General features: G+C 39.2%; 1 protein-coding gene across 1 annotated transcript; it reads left to right on the top strand.

The window, feature by feature from the left end:
* Positions 1 to 5222: 5222 nt before the first annotated feature.
* On the top strand, positions 5223 to 10368 carry rassf10a (Ras association domain family member 10a). Its single transcript, XM_063000113.1, has 2 exons — positions 5223 to 5775; positions 9461 to 10368. The coding sequence occupies exons 1-2, from the start codon at positions 5412 to 5414 to the stop codon at positions 10366 to 10368; spliced, it is 1272 nt and encodes a 423-aa protein (XP_062856183.1). The 5' UTR covers positions 5223 to 5411.
* The last annotated feature ends 8101 nt before the right edge of the window (positions 10369 to 18469 follow it).

The following is an 18469-nucleotide window of genomic DNA, read 5'->3' as shown; positions in this document are numbered from 1 at the left end:
TTGACACAACCCTCCTATTTATCCAAGCTTGGGACCTGCAGGGTGCAGGTATGTTTGACCCCAGTGACTAGGTTGACGTAAAACCATAAATCTTCTGTATTTGTGAGCCTAACCTGGGATTTGAACCCCAGAACTCAGGCACTGTGTGGCTCTTACTGTAAAACTACTAAAGCACAGAGTTACATAAGAACCAAACTGTTTGCATTGGTGAATTGCTTGCTAAGTAATGCTCCAAATTTATGAACATGTTTTTCTGTGAGATGTTACTAAAGCAGTATTCAGAATATGCATTGATGTTATATTATTTATCAGTTGATTTATCGGTTGTCGATATTATTTGATTTGGGAGACACATAATAATCCTTTAAATCTGTCCAAAACAGAAGCAACCGGTTTTCTTTTTGCTGGTTAAACATGCTGACTCCCCAGGTGTTGTTATACTGTACTCAATAACTATACAACTACTACCACAATAGCTAGAACAAATATTGTAATACACAACGGGGCCAGTTATTAAAACAGTTTAGCAGGATTTAAGAAAGTTACAATATCAGCACTGAGTACTCAGCATTGATACTTCAACACATTCCATCACTTTTGATAAGCCTCTCTCTACATTTAAAGCTGTGAATTCTTGTCACGTTTTTGGACATGAATAAATGAAAATATACACAGCAACATTACCAAAGTTGATCAGTCTATAGTGCCTTAGTAAGTTTTAACTCTCAGTCTGTGCAATTCTGTTCTGATGTCTGGTGTTTTTTATTTAAACATGCAGTATTCTACAGGATATAAGACCCCCTCCGGAGACCCCGGATATCTCTCTCCATAATAAATTAGTTGTTCCCACTGGTAAGTGTGTATTTTCAGTGTCCATGGAATTCTACAATGTCATTAAACTGGATGAAGCGGTAACTAAGGATGAATAAATAAACAGCTGTATACTGTACAGTACATCTGAAAGGCTACAGCACAGCAGTAGTGGCATGTGACAGATTGTTAGTGCTGAGTATGTAGGGCCCTAATAAATTCACGGGGAAATGTGCTTAATTTCATGGACCTCGTTTTTCAAAAATAACAGATTTCACAGATTTTTTAAGAGAAGAGCCACATTTCACGGCACTCATTAAATTACACTCATAAATACACAACACAGCCTACCTTAATAGTTGAAAGATGAAAATACTCCTCGGGGAGGTCCAGGTCCTCTCTGTGTGGAGTTTGCATGTTCCTCCTGTGTCTGCGTGGGTTTCCTTTGGGTGCTCCGGTTTCCTCCCACAGTCCAAAGTCGTGCAAGTGAGGTGAATTGGAGACACTAAGACACTTATTGTCCAAGACTGTGTTCGATATAACCTTGTGAACTGATTAATCTTGTGTAATGAGTAACTACCGTTTGTCATAAATGTAACCAAAGTGTAAAACATGATGTTAAAATCTTAATAAAACAAACAAAAACCTCAAGGAGGTTAAAACCACAAGATGGCGCTACTGCTGCTTAAAACGACCATCCTGAAAACGTGACCTGTCTCTGTCAAACCTAAACAGTAGCTCGCCATTAAAGTAAGTTAGTATTATTTGGTTACACAGACAAAAAAGATAAATGAGGAAAAGGTCATGATTAGTCTAAAGTCCTTAGGTAAAAGAGTTCATCCTCCGTTTTCCCATTTTCCGTCAGATAAAGATATTTTTATCAAAAACGTTCTCACATTTACCTGACATCAACAATTCATAAGAATTAATTACTTAACCAAGTACTCGGTTGCAAAATATTAGCAGTTGCTACAGCCAGACAAGTCTAAATAACTTTTACACAAAGCAATTTAGCAATTTTAGCTCAAGATAGATGGAAAACGGCAGTGTACAAATCTGAGGCCTCTTTACAGATAATGATTAGGACTCTGACTGGGACATGTCAGGTTTTTATTTGAGTCATTCTATAATTTGGGGTACATTCCATGTCCAATGATAATAATTATATTTATTCTAACTATTTTCTTTAAAAATGTCATATTTTACCTATTAATGGAAAACATGTTGTAATATCACAAAAACATTATGTGCATTCTATGCTTCATTTAGCTTGAAATTTGTCATGATGTTCCTAAATGAACAGTTTTTGCTGTGTCCGTTTTTTAAGTTGAGGGTGCCTTGGTTTCAAAATAATGAATAAAATTATTAAGGGCAACAACATCTATTTTTTTTATTTATTTCAATAGTTTAAATACTAAAGAAAAATAATATTTTTTAAATTGAGTTTCTCTTTTAAATAATTTAAATATATTTATTTATTAATGTCCGCAAAAGTTCTGTCAACTATGTTACTAACAGAACTCCACTCAGCAACTCAAAAATGGTTTGTTCTAAAACTATGTGAGCAGCATTACATGATATAATTTTTCTCTGTGGAGGGCATATTGAACAAACTGTGGTGAATGTTCTCTTATTTTTAAAAATATTTTATCTATAATAGAACATTGTCAATGAGTATATTAATTGACCGTCAACTATGTTACATACATTATTATGGTTACAATTTTTTTTATAATTTTAATTCAAATGTATGTTCAAATTAGACATTACTCTGTTCAAGAAATGACATGTGGTCAGCCAGGCAAGGTCTACCACTGAAGTTATGGGTCAAAATAGGGAAATTGTCAAGTATGTTACCTGTCAACTAAGTTACCTAGTAGTCTACATCTACTGTCCGTTTAAAATAAAAATAATAATAATGTTTAAGTTTTGCAACTAGTGGATATGTTACACTAAAGGAATATATTAACTTGAACCACTGATTGTTCTGTTAAGAAAGAACATTGTTTTTGTACTTTTTGGTGATGTGAAATGTACCCCAAATTATAGAATGACCCATTTAAGATCTCACTGTACTGTGTATTATTAGTTTTTAAATGAATCCTGACCTGACCTTGCCTGGTTAGACTTATACCACACAACATTTTTAACTCAAGATGAAACCTTTAGTTTACTTTGGTCTCATCAGGCTGCAACACTATATTGCCATTATTTATAGAAGTTAATAACATAGATAGAATAGAACACCTTTGTTTGTCATATATACACGTGTACAGTACAACAAAAAATTTTCTTCACATATCCCAGCTTGATTTGGAAGCTGAGGTCAGAGTTTGTTTGTTTGTTTATTAGGATTTTAACGTCATGTTTTACACTTTGGTTACATTCATGACAGGAACGATAGTTACTCATTACACAAGATTTATCACTTCACAAGGTTATTATCAAACACAGTCATGGACAATTTTGTATCTCCAATTCACCTCACTTGCATGTCTTTGGACTGTGGGAGGAAACCGGAGCACCCAGAGGAAACCCACGCAGACACAGGGAGAACATTCAAACTCCACACAGAAAGGACCCGGACCGCCCCACCCGGGGATCGAACCCAGGACCTTCTTGCTTTGAGGCGACAGTGCTACCCACTTAGCCACCGTGCCGCCCCTGAGGTCAGAGCGTAGAGTCGGCTATCGTTGTTCAAGGGCCCCACAGTGGCTGCATGGCAGAGCTGGTATTAGAACTTTAATCCTTTCAGTTGATAGCCCAAGGCCCTACCCATTGGATTACCACTGTCCCCAGTAACACCAACATAGTTCATGTAAAAAAAGAATTGGCCCATTGTTTACTCAACTTGTTTACCAAACCTATTAAGCTAATTAATTAAGCAATTAAGCTAATTAATCAGAACCTGTAAAACATGAATCTTATTTACCTTGAACCTTTACCACTGAAGTCAAAAAGTCATTTAAAGTTTCTTTAGGAACACAATGCCACATAGCCTTGACTTGAACACAGAGGAGATGCTGATGTGAGACCTAAAGCAATCAGTTCAAGACTAATTAAAGCAGTTCTGCAAATGAGGGTGAACTACAATTCCCTTAGTTATTTTAATTAAAACAAATATTCTACAAAACAACAACAATAATCAAATCATAGAAAGTCTTTAGATGGAGTCGGTGATGCTCCCTGTGTGTGGTGCAACTAGTTGTAAATCACGTTGATGTTCGTCAAATTCAGTTTTAAATTCAGTGTTGTTTTTATTTAAGTTTTTTGTATTATATCATACTTTGTTTCATTATGTAAAATCATTAGTTGTGACAGATGTGCAGTTGTGTTTTTTTCACATATTCATAAGTAGTTCTTATTCTTTCTCTACTTCTTCTTACTATTATTATTGTTGTTGTTGATAATAATATTAAACAATAATAACCATCTAATGATTAGTAAATTATCATTAATACTACTGCAATTATTACTATAGCTGTTATTATTATAATATTATTGCTGTGTATTTTGCAATTATAATAATAATAATAGTAAATAAAAATAACAATAGAATAGAATGCCTTTATTTGTCATATATACATATACAGATGTATATGGGACAGTTGTGGCCTAGCGGTTAAGGTACTGGACTAGTAATGGGAAGGTTGCTGGTTCAAGCACAACCACTGCCAGGTTGTCACTGTTGGGCCCTTGAGCAAGGCCCTTAACCCTCAATTGCTTAGACTGTATACTATACTGTATACTGTATACTTAGACTGTAAGTCACTTTAAATAAAAGTGTCTGCTAAATACTGAAAATGTAATGTAAATGTAAATTCTTTCTTCACATGTCTTAGCTTGTTTGGAAGCTGGGGTCAGAGCACAGGGTCAGCCATTGTATGGCACCCCTGGAGCACAGAGGGTTAAAGGCCTTGTTCAAGGGCCCAACAGTGGCTACATGACAGAGCTAAGATTCAAACTCTCAACCTTTCAATGGATAGCCCAAGGCCCTACCAACTAGGCTACCACTGTCCCTAATATTAGTCCTATAATTATGATTTTATTATAATGGGATTTTAATATAATATTGCTATTATTTGTGGTTATTGTTTGAATATTATAATGCAGTTTCTCTACGTGTAAACGTCTGCGTGTGTTTTGGTGGTGTCACGTGATGAAGACGAGTGTGTGTGTGTGTGTGTGTGTGTGTGTGTGTGCGTCAGAGAGAGAGAGAGAGAGAGAGAGAGAGAGTTAAAGGCAGAGCAAAAGTGTAGTAGACACAGAGCGTGACAGGTAGGAGAACAGGACTTAAAATCCACACCTCCACAAACACACACACACACACACACACACAGACTGTCACGCAACTCCAGGAAACTCCAGAGAACTCCAGGGAACTACACAACCGGTAGTTTTGTTTTCATGTGCACTTGGAATCGTTGATTTGGGTAAACCGAGTGGAACTGGTCGCGTTTTAATCGTGAGATTCCCACGGGACGTTTTGCAGAATGTGAGTGGGCTGGTGGGGTAGAAACTCACCCCGGAGCTGGAGGAGTAAAACAGAACAGAGTTCTGGATGAGCTAGAAATGAAGAATAAATAGAGGAGGATTTGGGGATGGAGACCCAGGAGCTGGGGGAGATCTCGGTATGGGTGTGCCGGGAGGAGAAGCGCGTGTCTGGACTGACACGACGCACGAGCTGCGGAGACGTGGTGCGCGCGCTGCTGCAGGATACGGGCTCTCCTGCGCTGGCCGGGTCCGCGCGCTCGTACTGCCTGGTGGAGAAGTGGCGCGGGCTCGAGCGCGCGCTGCCCAACAGGACCAGAATCCTGCGGCTGTGGAGCGCGTGGGGTCGCGAGCAGCAGAACGTGCGCTTCGTGCTGGTGAGGAGCGAGGCGGCTTTACCGAGCAGCGGGCCGCGCAGTGCTGAAGCCCGGGTAGTGCAGAGCAAAGAGAGCCGCTGTGCTGACAAGGACCAGAGTGAGTACCACCGCAGTGCATAGGTTTACATTACAGCTAGCTGGATACGTTTTACTGGACTATAGGTAGAAGTCATAATTAAACTGGGTATACATTTACATTTACATTAACATTTTCTGCATTTAGCAGACGCTCTTATCCAGAGCGACTTACAGAAGTGCTTCCATAGTGAACATATCATTTCTCAAGTTTTAGTAAACAACAGTCGAAGAACACAAATCTGCTGAAACCTGTTAGAACCAAAGTGTTTTTTTTTGTTTTTTTTGGAAATGGAAAAAAATGTTAGTAAATAAGTACAAGTCAGCTTAAGCACTTAGTAAAAAGGTGGGTTTTTAATCGCTTTTTAAAGACAGCAAGAGACTCAGATGTTCGGACAGAAAGAGGAAGTTCATTCCACCACTTGGGTGCTAGAACAGAGAAGAGCCTTGATGCTTGTCTTCCTTTAGTCCTGGGTGGAGGCTCAAGTCGAGCGAGACTAGTGGCTCGGAGGTTGCGTGGTACAGAGCGGGGTTTGATTAGACCGCGAAGGTAGCTTGGGGCTGGTCCATTTTTGGCTTTGTATATGTATATGTTTGGGTATAGTTTTAAATTAGTCTGAATCTGCATTATCCACTATATGCAAGCCATAGCCTAGTGGTTAAAGAACTGGACTAGTAATCAGAAGGTCACTGGTTCAAGCCCCACCACTGCCAGGTTGCTGCTGTTGGGCCCTTGAGCAAGGCCCTTAACCCTCAATTGCTCAGACTGTAACTGTAATGTAAGTCGCTTTGGATAACTGCGTCTGCTAAATGCTGAAAATGTAAATCCACTATTTTTTTTATTTATTAGGATTTTAACGTCACGTTTTAAACACTTTGGTTACATTCATGACAGTTACTGGTTACACAAAATTTATTAGTTCACAGGTTTAATAAAAAAAAGGGCAGTGACAGCTCAGTGGTTAAGGTACTGGACTAGTAAACAGAAGGTTGCCGGTTCAAGCCCAGCCACCACCAAGTTGCCACTGTTGGGTCCCTGAGCAAGGCCCTTAACCCTCAATTGCTCATCGTGTTCAGCTCATTGTGTAAGTCGCTTTGGATAAAAGCATCTGCTAAATGCTGAAAATGTTAATGTAATATCAAACACAGTCGGACAATTTTGAATCCCCAATTCACCTCACTTGCATGTATTTGGACTGTGGGAGGAAACTGGAGCTCCCGGAGGAAACCCACACAGACACGGGGAGAACATGCAAACTCCACACAGAAAGGATCCAGACCACCCCACGTGGGGATCGAACCCAGGATCTTTTGCTGTGAGGCGACAGTGCTACCCATCGAGCCACTGTGCCGCCGCATTATCTACTAATAAGGCTAATAAGGTACTAAACTAGTAACCCACTAGTAAGGTCACTGGTTAAAACCCCACCACTGCCTGGTTGCCACTGTTGGGCTCTTGAGCAAGGCTCTTAACCCCCAATTGCTTAGACAGTGTACTGTCACAGTAATATAAGTCACTTTGAATAAAAACGTCTGCTAAATGAAGTAAATGTAAATGTAAATTGTTCTTAATATTCCAAATAGTCAGAAACATCAGAAGAACACAAAAAATGTTTAAAACAAAGTGTTAAATGCCAATATATCTTAACATAGCAGATTCCCCTGTTAATTAGTTCTTATGACTAGGGGAACACAATCTGCTGCTGTAGTTTAACTTAAAACCATCAAGGTCATAATTGTACCCCATGCACCTTCAAAAAATTCATTTTATTAATTTCAATTTCATTTTCATGTTGAACCACCACTTTATACTGGTCAGGGTCGCAATGGGTCCAGCTTTCCCAGAATCACTGGATTCAATGCAGAAACATGAGGCCTTTATCCCCCTCTGGCATAGCCAGTGTTTGTATGTAGTCACCCGACCAGCTAATAGCACCACTGGGGATTTGAACCCTGAATCCCAGCGGTAGTGGGCTAGTATAAATTACAGCTGCACCACCCGAGCTCCCACTGTTTAATAATTCCTGTTAAATAAAAAAATAGCTTTTAATATTTTTAAAACAGGTTATGTTACAATGTCTGGAGATAAATTGAAGGAAAAGAATCATAAAACATCTGAACAAAGCTCTGTGTTTTTTTTTCCAGAAGATCTTTTCTCATTGGTGTCAATCTTACAGTCTTATACAAAAGTTTTGAAGCTCTGATGAAACTGAATTTTTATATTTTACAATTTTACAATATTTTATATTATACAATATTTTATATTGTTATATTTCTAGGTAAAAATGTTAACACATCTAGGAAGAACAAACAGCTGCACATTTTTCTGCACTGTTGATGTTTTTTTGCTGAATCTACCTTACATTTACATTTTCAGCATTTGGCAGACGCTTTTATCCAAAGCGACTTACAGTTATGACTGAACATGATTTTAAGCAATTGAGGGTTAAGGCCCTTGCTCAGGCCCTTGCTCAACAGTGGCAACTTGGTGGTGGTGGGGCTTGAACCGGCAACCTTCTGATTACTAGTCCAGTACCTTAACCACTGAGCTATCACTGCCCTTACCAAATAAAACAGCACATTTAATATTTTATGTTTTTGTTAAAATGTGTTAGTGAATATATAAAATGTGCAGTAGAATTAGCGTGAAATGATCTTATTTAAGCTTATTTTAATTTAGAAAAAAATTTAATTTGGGAGGGAGAGGTGTTCAAAGCTAAGCATAAAACTATTTTATATTATACTTTATATTTAAACTTACTATATACTTGGCCAAAAGTATTTGGACACCTGACCATGAGCTTGTTAAACGTCCTATTTCAAAAACAAATTAAATTAAAAGAGAGTGACGGCTATGTGATCTTTTTAGCTATAACAACAATCACTCTTTTGAAAAGGCTTCTCACATGACTGTGATGTCTGTGGAAATGTGTGCCCATTCAGTAAAAAAAAAAGCATTGGCTGGACACTGATGTTGGTCAAGAAAGCCTCAGCCTGAGGTCAGGGCTCTGTGCAGGTCACTGGAGTTACTTTAAACTGAGCTTTTTTTCATGTCTACATTTACATTTTCAGCATTTATCAGAAGCTTTTATCCAAGCGACTTACACAATGAGTGGAACACGATGAGCAATCGAGGGTTAAGGGCCTTGCTCAGGGACCCAACAGTGGCATCTTGGTGGTGGTGGAGCTTGAACCGGCAACCTTCTGTTTACTAGTCCAGTACCTTAACCACTAAGCTATCACTTGGTCTATATGTCTATAGACCTTGCTTTGTGCACAGTCATGATGGAACAGGAAAGGGCCTTGCATAAACTGTTTGCTGCAAAGTTGATGACGTTAGCAACTGTTGTGACTGAAACACATGAATTTAGTAATTAGAAGGGGTGTCCCAATACTTTTGTCCATATAGTGTACTTTGTGTAGTGAGCAGATGCAAAACCAAGCCCTTTAAACTTCAGCAAAAATGAGTTTATATATTTTTTAAGTGAAGATTAGGTAATGGCAGTCAACCATGGGTAAATAAACAAATGTAAAGCATTAATGTGCACAATAAATAAAAAATAAATTAAGTTTGAACTTAAAATGATAAATTTAGAGATAAATATTATTGTCTCCATTATTTTGGAGCATTTATTTTTTATGAAGAAAATTTTAAGTACTTAATAAAATAAAAAAATAATTTTGTTATTTGTCCATTTCTGATAAAGGTGACCCTGTGACAGAAATCTCTCAGGAGAAACGGAGGCGTGTGGTGAGGAAGGCTTTCCGTAAACTTGAGAAGATCACCCAGAAAAAAGAGGAGAGCTATGCGGAGCAGATGGAGACACTGGTGCACTTGGTCCTTTCTCAGGATCACACCATCCGGCAGCAGACACAGCGCATCCACGAGCTGGATGGGGAGATCGAGAGGCACGAGGCCAGGGTTCATACGGACCGCATTAGACAACATGGGATTAATTACGTGCAGGAAACATATCTGGCAGACGCGGATGCGGACTCTGAAGGGAGCTCGAGCGCTGGAGCAGAGCTACCTGTGGAGGTCTTGGCCCGGTTTGAGGAGTATGAGGAGCAGCTTGCCGAGCAGCATGGACTTCTGGAGAGACTTACAGCTGAGATCCAAGAGGAGCTCGACCAGAGGTGGATGATACGAAGGCAGGAGGGAGGATCTACTGAAAGTTCTGTCGTGGAAATTGAGCTCACTGAGACAGACAAGGAGCTCACAGACCCCGTGTCTGAAAGTGAGCTCCAGTTAGAGGAGGAGCGGATCAAAACACAGCTGGACACTTGCTCGTACATTGGGCTGCGGTTAAACACGGACCTAGAGGCCATACAGACCGAACTGGACGCAAGCCTCGATATATGGGAGGCCAAAGAGCAAGAACTGAAAAATGTACTAGAGAAATTAGACTCTTTACGTACAAACCAAGGAGAAACTGGGTTTACAGATGACATCCAGCCACAATCATGTGTAGAACAGAACGATGGCTGGGTCGAACAAGCCCGAGGACTTTCAAAAACTAGCACGGGTGGGAATGATGATGATTCGGATACAGGACTGAGCTCAATGCACAGCCAGGACTCAGATAACCCAGTAGTGTGTGAGTCATTGGTTTGAGAAATAAAAAATAGAGAAATAAACTGAACAGTAGTAATGGGCAATACAATAATCAATCAATTCTTGTTTGAGTGAATCAGTTTGCTGGCACAAATAACAGACAGTAGTCTTGGCAAAGATCATTATGGCTGTGATGTAATTTTATGGTGGTTAAAATCTCAAGCATCTGCATTTACACCTACATTACCATGGTAAGATCAATAGGGAACAGAAGTTACATAGAATAAGCTTGTTCACGCAGAAAAATGGTTGCAAGTTAATTGTAGTCAAAAATTGTATGCATTTTCAGCTGGTCACCCTTGTTTTACATTATTTTAACATTTAGTTTGCCTCTTTTTAAACATTAAGCAATTAGTTCGTTTCTTTTGGTTGTTTTTTTCATTTTCATCAACCACTTTTTTGTAGGTCAGGATTGCGTCGGGTCTGGTTTCTGATACATTGCAGGGATTTGGCTACCTCCCTCCTTCAGACATAACCAATCATGTCTGTGTAGGTGCCCAGACAGCCAGTAGTACCACTGAGATTCAAACCTGAATCCCAGCAGTGGTAACCAAAGGAAAAAAAAAATCATTGCACCACCCAAGCGCCTGTTTTGGTTGAAATGTTTGTCAATCGTCAACACAATTTACCCCCCAAAAAAACAGAACTGCATTCTATTGTATAAAATAGATTATTATCACTTAAAAAAATAATTGTCACAAAAACTATGACTTTGCCGGACAGGTAAACTAGATACACCAACCAGGCATAACATTATCTCTTCATCACGGCACCTGTTAGTGGGTGGAATATTTAAGGTAGCAAGTGAACATTTTATCCTCAAAGTTGATGTGTTAGAAGCAGGAAAAATGGACGAGCGTAGGGATTGGAGTGAGTTTGACAAGAGCCAAATTGTGATGGCTAGACGACTGGGCCAGAGCATCTCTGAATCTGCAGCTCTTGTGGGGTGTTCCCGGTCTCCAGTGGTCAGTATCTATCAAAAGTGGTCCAAGGAAGGAACAGTGGTAAACCGGCGACAGGGTCATGGGCGGACAAGGCTCATTGATGCATGTTGGGAGCGATGGCTGACCCGTGTGGTCTGATCCAACAGATGAGCTACTGTAGCTCAAACTGCTGAGGAATGCTGGTTCTGATAGAAAGGTGTTAGAATGCACAGTGCATTTCAGTTGCAGGGCTGTTTTGGCAGCAAAAGGGGGACCAACACAATATTAGGAAGGTGGTCATAATGTTATGCCCAGTCGGTGTAAATAGACAGTATATCTGACAAAGACTAAATAAAGACTGAGTTTATTATCCTTAAAGCATCTTTCCTCTGCTTTGTGGGTGCCTGACTGATCAAGAAAACATGATACCCAAATATTTCATAGTGAATTACTGCATGCAACCTGTTAAGGAGTCCTAATACATTTAGTTCTCATTTTTTGTAGACTTTTAGAGTCTTTCAGCCACTCTCTGTATCTCGCAATTATTTTTACATAAACTGTATTGTTTCGGCACCATTTCAGGCACATAAAAAGTTTCCTGTTTATTTCTGAACAGAGTCTGGACTAAGTAGACATTTACATTTTCGGCATTTAGCAGACGCTTTTATCCAAATCGACTTACAGTACTGTGACAGTATAGTGTTTAAGCAATTGAGGGTAAGGCCCTTGCTCAAGGGACCAACAGTGACCCCTGGCAGTGGTGGGGTCTGAACCAGCGACCTTTTGATTACTAGTCCAGTACCTTAACCACTAGGCTACAATGCCCAGTAGACCCTCTTTGTTTTTCGGGTTTCTTTTCAACAACTGATCTCACAATCTGTGCTCCCCTGTGATTACAAAATAACAATCGCAAGTGAATAAATTGTAAAGTGTGCACTGGTCAATCATTAACAGTTTCGAAAAATCACAGCCTGCAACATGCAGCATATAAAAGTAACAGATTACCTGTGGAATCAATAAATGACTTAACATACGGAAGTCACAGGATTTAATATTCAAGTATTATGTTTGTGTATGTTAGGATGTTATGTTAGGATTGTGTTTCGTTAGTATTAAGTATTAACCTGACCAGGTTCTATCATTCATTCATTCTCAGTAACCATGTATTCTAATAAGAGTGCTCTTAGATCTGGTGTCTTTCCTAACAAACTTAGATCAGGTCGGCGTGCCTCCAGGAATGAGATTAAGAAACCCTGCTTGAAAAAACTCAGTTCTGGTGTGATTTGGAAAGTTGGGTGGACAAAGTACTAATGTTTTTCAAAATGCAGGCTTGAATCTGCTATAATGCCCATCACTGCTGGACAGCTTTTGCTCAGGGAATGTACAACCAGCTGAAGCCCAAATTCCTGTGACACAAGGACATGCAGCAACACTTTCTATGTGCCGTGCTTATAATTAGTAGATACTGATCTACTACACTTTATGGCCAAAATTATGTAGAACCCCCACTGATTATTGAGTTTAGGTGTTTAAGCCACACCAGTTGCTAACAGGTATGTGAAACCAGTAAAATAAAAAAGATTTTATGCTTTCAAAAGTTTGAGAATGTTCCAGCATGACTGTGCCCCTTTGCACAAAGCTAGGCCATAAAGGCATGGTTTGGGCCCCCACAGAGCCCTAGCCTTCTTGTCCCTAGCCCTAGCCTTCTAAAGTGATTTAAATTCCTGAAGATACACTCAGAACTTTGTGGACAACATTTCCAGACTAGTGGAGAGGAGGGGCAACTTCATATGAATACCCATGGCTTGGAAATCCAAGGTGACCTCTTATCTTTGGCCATATAGTGTATGTATACCATGAGACTTCCTTTTGATCAGGGTTGCAGCCCAGCTGATAAAAAGCTTTAAGTACACTGTCCTATGTAGTTCAGTTTATGTCTATTATGAAGCATTTGTGATTCAGCCAAAGCCACAAATGACTTGTGAATGCATTTTGAAAGTATTTAAAATACAGAATACAGTGTATGTAACATTGCGAATTCACTGCTTCTAATGTACAAACAACTACTAACTAACCAACGAACGTTGTTTATTGTTACTAGACCTAATTTCTGATAGGCCTATATATTGATGTATTGTGTATAGTAACAGAAGACAATGAAGACTGCTGGTCTTTGCTAATAATGTATCACTGTGCTACTGAATGATCATATTTATTATAGAAAATTAAAACTGACTGCAATGTCCTGCAAAGATGAATTATCAAATAATGTCAGATGGGACATTTACCATGTTATAAAATTAAAGTGTCACGTGGTGAATTCCACATGATGAAAGTAACTTTTGTTGTTGTGTCGTGTTTGAAATTGGTGCACTTTGCCATCGACGTGATAATATAGGCTTCTAGTCATGAGATGTGAAGTCTTCTTCAGGCTTTGCTGTATTCACACATACCAACAAATTGAGGTGTTAAGTGGATAGTGAAAAATCTACATATGGTAAAACCATACATATGAAATTCAGAGCGAAAGTGAGCACTGGTTGATTGCAGATGCTCAGGAATGTACAACTACTTGTTTCTTTTATTCTTTTTTAATGCCCTATAATTTTCTTGTCATGCTGTTTATTAGGATTTTAACGTCATGTTTTACACTTTTGGTTACATTCATGACAGGAACGGTAGTTACTCATTACACAAGGTTCATCAGTTCACAAGGTTATATCAAATACAGTCATGGACAATTTAGTTTCTCCAATTTCTTCCACTTGCACGTCTTTGGACTGTGGGAGGAAACCAGAGCACCTGAAGGAAACCCACGCGGACACGGGGAGAACATGCAAACTCCACACAAAAAGGACCCGGACCGCCCCACCTAGGGATCGAACCAAGGACCTTCTTGCTGTGAGGCGACAGTGCTACCCACTTAGCGCCCATGCCACTTCTCTTGTCATGCTTTAAAGAAATTAACACCAGCATTTGCTAATTGTTATTCCAGCAGATTCCATATGCTCTAAGAATATTTATTATTTAACAGTAAAGATCAATCCCAGTGCTTACAAGTGTTTGTGCTCCTCAGACTTTATCAGCTGTAAGTAATAAAATATTAAACTGAAGGAACATTTCCCCATAGGGATGCAAAAAGCCATCCTGAAAAAATTCAACCTAAGGAAGTTCAGGTCATGCCTTGCATGCGAATTCAATCCTGAACAAGATAAAAGAACAATCTAAAAATAAATCATTTATAGCTTTGTGATTGTCATTTTACTGTGATTGTTTTTTACTATACCGGTACTGTTTCCACTACTGTAACCTGCTAACTTTACATGTAAAAAGGTTTAGCACACAGTTTAGTTGGTGGAATGAGTACACTGCTTTTACTTTGACCAGAAAAAACCTTTTGACAGGTCAAGTTGCTGTATAATCTCTTAGTAAGCAAATTGGCCAACCAGGAAAAATACTAAAAACAACTAGGAGATGCACAACAGACCACAAGATAAAGACAACCACTTGCTGAATGTAAATCTAATGTAATAGCCAGCATCATCCAACATTCACCATATGGCCACCACTTCTAATTATTGAGCTCAGATGTTTCAGTCAGATCTGTTGCTAACAGGTGTATGAAATAATGTGATATGCTTACAGGTTGTGGCAACGAATGGGAAAGGTTCTTTCCTCTACCCACATGACTGTGCACCCTGTGCACAGTTCAAAGACATTGCTCGCTTATCAAAAAGATTGTATTTGTGTTTGAGAAGATGGGCACAGAATCAGCATTTTTATAAACGGGTTGTGTGGCATCTTCAAAGGGACCTGGATAATACCATTCACTCACCTCAATCAGCACAGGATCATTACACAAGCGTAATGGACCTAAACCTTACATTTTGGTAGTTATGATCAAAGCCACGTCATTCTAAGAGCTTTTTTAAGTCTTTAAATGATGCTGCATAATGAACCACCACTAACAGCAGGATAAAAAGTTCATTTTGAAAGAGCTTGAACATGAGTTAAATGTGGTGGTTCATTACAGTGATGCTGCATGAATGAGGAACATCTGTTGAAAACTTAGTCATGAAAAACAGTTGTTCTAAAACTGCACCAAAATCTGATCAAATTCCTCTTTATACACGTTTAGGTACAACTGCTCCTGTTTTTCCTCAGCAAGCAGACATACAACAAGGCCGCTACGCTACAGGAGAATGTTGTATTGCTACATCCATTATACAGTCAAATGATGTGTATTGAGTTTAGGTGTAATGGCCAAATCTAATAGGTATATAAATTTAATTTCTTTTTCTTGTTTTACCACTGCTTTATTCATCAGGGTAGGGTTAGGTCCAATTTCCCTGGAATCACTTGACATAATGTAGTAACACACTGGACAGGACGCCAATCCACTGTGGGCGCTCTGCCATCTTTCTCCCCACCACAGGCATACCCAGTCAGGTCTGTATGTATATGCCTGACTGGCCAATAGCACAGCTGGGGGTTCAAACCCTGGATCCCAGCACTAGTGGTATAGCATCATCAAGGGAGGGTTGAAATGGGATGACTCACAAAATTGTGTTTCACATAATTTTGGCCATATACAGTAGTAAAAATGTATACCAGTGTATTAGAACTGTTTGTTATGTAAAAGGTAACTGTTATGCCGACCTGCAGTGTGGGAATTCAAGTTTAAACCCCAGGAAGTTCAGTATGTTGGGCAAATGACAAAAAACTCTTAAAGGAATAGTTCACTAAAAAATTTACTTTACACTGCTTCATTCCCATGCTAAATGTAGCCCATCATTCAATACATGTCTGATGTCTTTTTTTGTTTTGTACTGAGGATACAAGACTATTAACAACAGAAAATCTCTGTCAAATCTTAATCTTTATTAATGGCAAATAAATTAATTTGATATTATTGCTTAGGGGGTGTTTAGTTGGTAGAGGTTTGGGCTCAAATCCCAGTTCTGCCATGCAGCTATTGTTGGGACTTTGAGCAAGACCCTTAATCCTCTCGGCTCCAGGAGCACTGTACAATGGCTGACGCTGCGCTCTGTTTCCAAACAAGCTGCGATATGCGGAAAAAGAATTTCCTGTACACGTGTATGTATGTGATATATACAGTATGTGATATAAGACTTTATATTAAATTCTCATTCTATTCTATTCTCAGTTGGTGATTACATTTAAGCACAGTATTTCCTCTAGGTCTTAAACTTTCAGAATTACAGGTTGAACTGTACGAGTCAATATGGCTATTATAGCTGTTTTAAAATGTATTTGAAAATGACTAGCAGATATCATGGTATCATGTAAAGCATGTAATGCCACTCATGTCTAATACGAGTATGTGGTAAAAAATAATTATTTAAATTTAAAATCAGCATAGATTAGAATAACTTTTGGAATTTTTATAGTTTATTGTGTAAAAGCAAAAGTGTAAAAGTGTAAAAACAGAGTTCGTGTCACTATTTAAGATACCAACCCAGTTGTTTCAGCACTTGATTTCTTCACTTCCTCATGTCTAATCCAGCTAACAAAAGCAGTAAATCCCACTCATTTTAGGGTGCTTGGGAAAGTGAATGTAGATAATAATACAGGTGAAATTCCTTGACTGAGAAGCTTTTCAGGAACAGCCACGATGACATGAAAACGTCATATAGGGTCCTGCCCAGATTGACTCCATCTGTCTTGTTCATTCATATCAAACCTACTCTATACGATCAGAGTCACACCATAAGAGCTTAAATTAATATTCTGAGAAAGTGATGATGATACAGGTGATTATATACATACATGTAACAGAATGGAATTCATTTTTACCTATCAATCTACATTTAATAAACCATAATGATGAAGTAGACACATGTTTTTAAAGTTTCTTAAAAAATAATTAAAAATTGCAAAACTTAAATCACAAAAGTATTCCGACCCTGTGCTGTGGAACTCATTATTTGCTCAGGTACACCCTGTTTGCTTTAATTATCTTCAGAATGTGCCCAGAACCCAATCAGAGTCCATCTGTAGCCATCTGAATTGATCTGACATTGTTTGGAAAAGCACAAATCTGGGTCTGTAGGGACCAACAATATACACCAATCAGCCATAACATTAAAACCACCTCCTTGTTTCCACATTCACTGTCCATTTTATCAGCTCCATTTACCACATAGAAGCACTTTGTAGTTCTACAATTACTGTTCTTCAATTGTCAGGACCCCTACAGAACCACCTCAGAGCAGGTATTATTTAGGTGGTGGATGATTCTCAGCAATGCAGTGACAATGACATGGTGGTAGTGTGTTAGTGTGTGTTGTGCTGGTATGAGTGGATCAGACACAGCAGTTCTGCTGGAGTTTTTAAATATCGTGTCCACTCACTGTCCACTCTATTAGACACTCCTACCTAGTTGGTCCACCTTGTAGATGTAAAGTCAGAGATGATCGCTCATCTATTGCTGTTGTTTGAGTTGGTCATCTTCTAGACCTTCATTAGTGGTCACAGAACGCTGCCTACGGGGTGCTGTTGGCTGGATGTTTTTGGTTGGTGGACTATTCTCAGTCCAGCAGTGCCAGTGAGTGACAGTGAGGTGTTTAAAAACTCCATCAGCGCTGCTGTGTCTGATCCACTCATACATTTACATTTTCAGCATTTAGCAGACGCTTTTATCCAAAGCGACTTACACAATGAGCAATTGAGGGTTAAGGGCCTTGCTCAGGGACCCAACAGTGGCAACTTGGTGGTGGCGAGGCTTGAACCGGCAACCTTCTGTTTACTAGTCCAGTACCTTAACCACTGAGCTATCACTGGCTATCACTGGCTATCATACCAGCACAACACACACTAACACACCACCACCATGTCAGTGTCACTGCAGTGCTGAGAATGATCCACCAGCCAAATAATACCTGCTCTGGGGTGGTCCTGGGAGAGTCCTGAAGAACAGCATGAAAGGGGGCTAACAAAGCATGCAGAGAAACAGATGGACTACAGTCAGTAATTGTAGAACTACAAAGTGCTCCTATATAGTAAGTGGAGCTGATAAAATGGACAGTGAGTGTAGAAACAAGGAGGTGGTCATAATGTTATGGCTGATTGGTGTACAATGCACTGTTAGTACAAAAACAAATCACAAAGTCTAAGGAACTCTCTGTGGATCTCAGTGATTAAACGGCCCAGCCAAA

The sequence above is a fragment of the Trichomycterus rosablanca genome, chromosome 8, assembly GCF_030014385.1.
Source record: "Trichomycterus rosablanca isolate fTriRos1 chromosome 8, fTriRos1.hap1, whole genome shotgun sequence".
NCBI lineage: Eukaryota > Metazoa > Chordata > Actinopteri > Siluriformes > Trichomycteridae > Trichomycterus > Trichomycterus rosablanca.
Note: the sequence above shows the minus strand (reverse complement) of the source record. Positions and strands in the feature narration are given on the sequence as shown.

Coding starts and splice junctions, on each gene's coding strand:
- rassf10a (XM_063000113.1), top strand. CDS start 5,412: ATGGAGACCCAGGAGCTGGGGGAGATCTCGGTATGGGTGTGCCGGGAG. Junction 5,776..9,460: donor CTGTGCTGACAAGGACCAGA/GTGAGTACCACC, acceptor TTTCTGATAAAG/GTGACCCTGTGACAGAAATC.